Source organism: Nicotiana tabacum, chromosome 21, assembly GCF_000715075.1.
Source record: "Nicotiana tabacum cultivar K326 chromosome 21, ASM71507v2, whole genome shotgun sequence".
NCBI classification, from domain to species: domain Eukaryota; kingdom Viridiplantae; phylum Streptophyta; class Magnoliopsida; order Solanales; family Solanaceae; genus Nicotiana; species Nicotiana tabacum.
Window position 1 is genome coordinate 32,216,586 of NC_134100.1, and position 3,264 is coordinate 32,219,849.

The 3,264-nt window shown below is 39.7% G+C and overlaps 1 protein-coding gene across 1 annotated transcript; it reads left to right on the top strand.

Annotated features, from left to right (window-relative positions):
• The first annotated feature begins 1,969 nt into the window (after window positions 1-1,969).
• LOC107810439 (putative mitochondrial protein AtMg00820) lies at window positions 1,970-2,386 on the top strand. The gene has a single exon (XM_016635224.1). It carries the CDS (start codon window positions 1,970-1,972, stop codon window positions 2,384-2,386), a length of 417 nt encoding a protein of 138 aa, XP_016490710.1.
• Window positions 2,387-3,264: the final 878 nt, after the last annotated feature.

Below are 3,264 nucleotides of genomic sequence, written 5' to 3' on the forward strand. Positions count from 1 at the left end.
CAGTGTCGTTCGCATTTGCGTACTCATGCATGCGACCAAATTCTCGCTCCTGCGGAAGAGCACTACCAACCAGCCCATCGCACCTGCGGTAAATCTCCGCTTTTGCACAAACGCAGGTGCGAACAAACTTCACGTACATGCACTGCCTCTCGCTTCTGCGCCCTCATGCGCCACATTTGCACCTTCGCAGATGCGAAGAAAACTCCGCATTTGCGGACTCCTACCCCCAACACAACTGCCACTTTTGCGATTTCTGCACCTGCGCCCATGGCTCCGCAGGTGAGGTCACACCAGATCCAGCAAAGGCTAGCCATCATACATGAATGAAAGATGATCTGAAACACGTCCGTAACTCACCCGGGCCCCTTGGAACCCCGTCTGAATATACTAACAAGTCCCATAACATAACACAGACCTACTCGAGGCCTCAAATCACACATAACAACATCGAAATGACAAATCGCACCTCAAATCAAACTTAATGAACTTTTGAACTTTCAACTTCCATAACTTGCGCCGAAACATATCAAATCAACTGGGAACGAACTCAAATTTTGCACACAAGTCCCAAATGACATAATGAAGCTATTCAAATTCCCACAACCACAATCCGAACCCGATATCATCAAAGTCAACTCCCGGTTAAACTTATGAACTTTCCAATCCTTCAAATTTCGAACTTTCGCCAATTAGTGCCGAAATCTTCTAGAAATATCCAAATGCAAATTCGGGCATACACCTGAGTCCAAAATCACCATCCGAACCTAACGGAACCATCAAAACTCTTATCCGAGGTCAAATACTAAAAAGTCAAACTCAATCAACTCTTCCAACTTTAAAGCTTCAATAATGAAATTCATTCCTCCAAATCAATTTCGAATAACCCGAAAACCCAAAACCGACGATTCACACAAGTCATAATACATCACACGATGCTGCTCAAGAATTCAAATAGCTAAACGGAATGCAAATGCTTAAAATGATCGATCGGGTCGTTACAGTACTTCAACTACTTATTATGTTTTATAATTAATTCATTCTGATATTTGGCAGTCCCCTGTGCCCCCAGTTAGTGGTTATCATTATTATGTTATTTCTATTGATGATTTCACTTGTTACACATGGATTTATCCTATTCATCATAAAAGTGATGTCATATCTTGTTTTACCCATTTTAAACCTTGTTAAAAATCAATTTAGGGGGTCTATTAAGGCATTTCGTTCAGACTCAAAGTTCTTCCTTTATCTCCTTTCTTCACTCGCATGACATTCATCATCAATTTTCTTGCCCTCACACACCTCAACAAAATGGTATAAGTAAGCGTAAGCACCGTCATTTCACAAATGTTGCTTACACTTTACTTTTTCATGCTTATGCCCCTCTTTCTTTATGGGTTGAAGCTTTTCTTATTGTTGTTTGTCTTATTAATTCGCTTCCTTCTTACTCTCTAGCTAAGAGCTCTCCCTATGAGAACCTATTTGGGGTTCCACCTGACTACACCATTTTAAAATCTTATGGGTATCTTTGTTATCCAAATTTGTGTCATTATCGTTCTCACAAACTTGACTCTCATTCTTCTCCTTGCGTGTTTTTAGGGTATAGTTCTAATCACAAGGGATATCAGTGTCTATGTCTTGGTACTAACCGGCAAAATGTGACTATTGCTTTATTGAGCATTGTTTTTCCTATACACATTTATTTGATTTCCTACCTCCTCGTCCTTTTATGCCTCGTATCCTCCTCCATGTACCTGCTGCATTACCTAGTCCTACACCTACAACACCCGGGTCTACTAGTTCTGCCACTACCTCTTTGTCCACCTCTTTTTCTGTTGAATCTCCTAGTTTGTCTTTTGTTCCTCCTAGCTCCTTAGATTCTTCGTCCTTACTGTTATCTAGTACAGTTTCATCTCCTATATCTACCTTCATTATTGAGCCATCAACTTCCACTTCTAATTCTACTCGTACCATGGTTACTCCATCAAAGTGTGGACTGGTTAAACCAAATCCTAAGTATGCTCTTAATTCCATTTCTTTGGCTAATTTGCCTGTTGAGCCTACTTGTTTCAACTCTGTAGTTAAGGATGCCAGATGGCAGAGTGCTGTGGCAGAAAAGTTCAATGCCATACTTGCAAATCAGACGCAGTCTCTTGTTCCTCGTCCATCTAGTGTTAATATTGTTGGTTGCAAATGGGTCTATCGAGTTACACAGAAGTCTGATGGCTCTTTTGATCGTTGTAAGGCAAGATTGGTGGCCAAGATTTATACTCAGGCACCTGGTGTGGATTATAGTAAGACTTTTAGTCCCGTTGTTCGTCCCACTATTATACGTCCGATACTCTCTATTGCTCTTTCTTGTAGTTGGTATATTCGTCAGTTTGATTGAAAAAAATGCATTTCTTAATGGTTATTTGCATGAGTCTGTCTATATGGAGCAGGCACAGGGTTCATTGATTCTCTCTGACCAGACTATGTTTGCAAACTACATAAGGCATTATATGATCTCAAGTAGGCACCTCATGCATAGTTTAGTCAGTTTTGTTATTTTCTACTATCACATGGGTTTCAGAATAGTCGTGCAGATTCATCTATCTTTGTTTATTCATCTGGTGGTCAATATCTTTTCTTATTTGTCACGACCCAATTTCCACTATAGGTCGGGATGGCGCCCAACGTCGCCGCTAGGAAAGTCAACGGTGAACTACCCATTTAATTTCTCATTTTAATATTTTTAAAGTATTTGATTTTTACTTAATACGAAAATAATAAGTGAGCGTAGTAATGTAAAGCATTAACTAAACGGGAAAGTAAGATAGTGAATTAAATAATCAAAACACATGACTGTCTACTAGAACTCACAAAATCCGATGTCACAAGTGCACGAGCATCTAGTAGAATATGTAAAACTCTTTAAGAACTATTGGCTAAAACAAAATAGATAGAAATGATAAAAACATAAGAAGAAAAGGCTCCAGGTTCTGTGGAACGGAGCATGAGAAGCAGCTCACCACTAAGCCTACGGGTAATGCGGATGCGCTCCCGGACAAACTCCATATGCACCTGCCTCAGAACCTGCATAATATGTGCAGAAGTGTAGCGTGAGTACGTAAACTACGTATACCCAGTAAGTATCTAGTCTAACCTCTAAGAAATAGTGACGAGGGGTCGATATCGACTCTTACTAGTGTGAAATATACATAATGTAGGAGAATACTTAATAGGCATGAAATACAACATCAATAATAGAATAAGATGCAATAATTA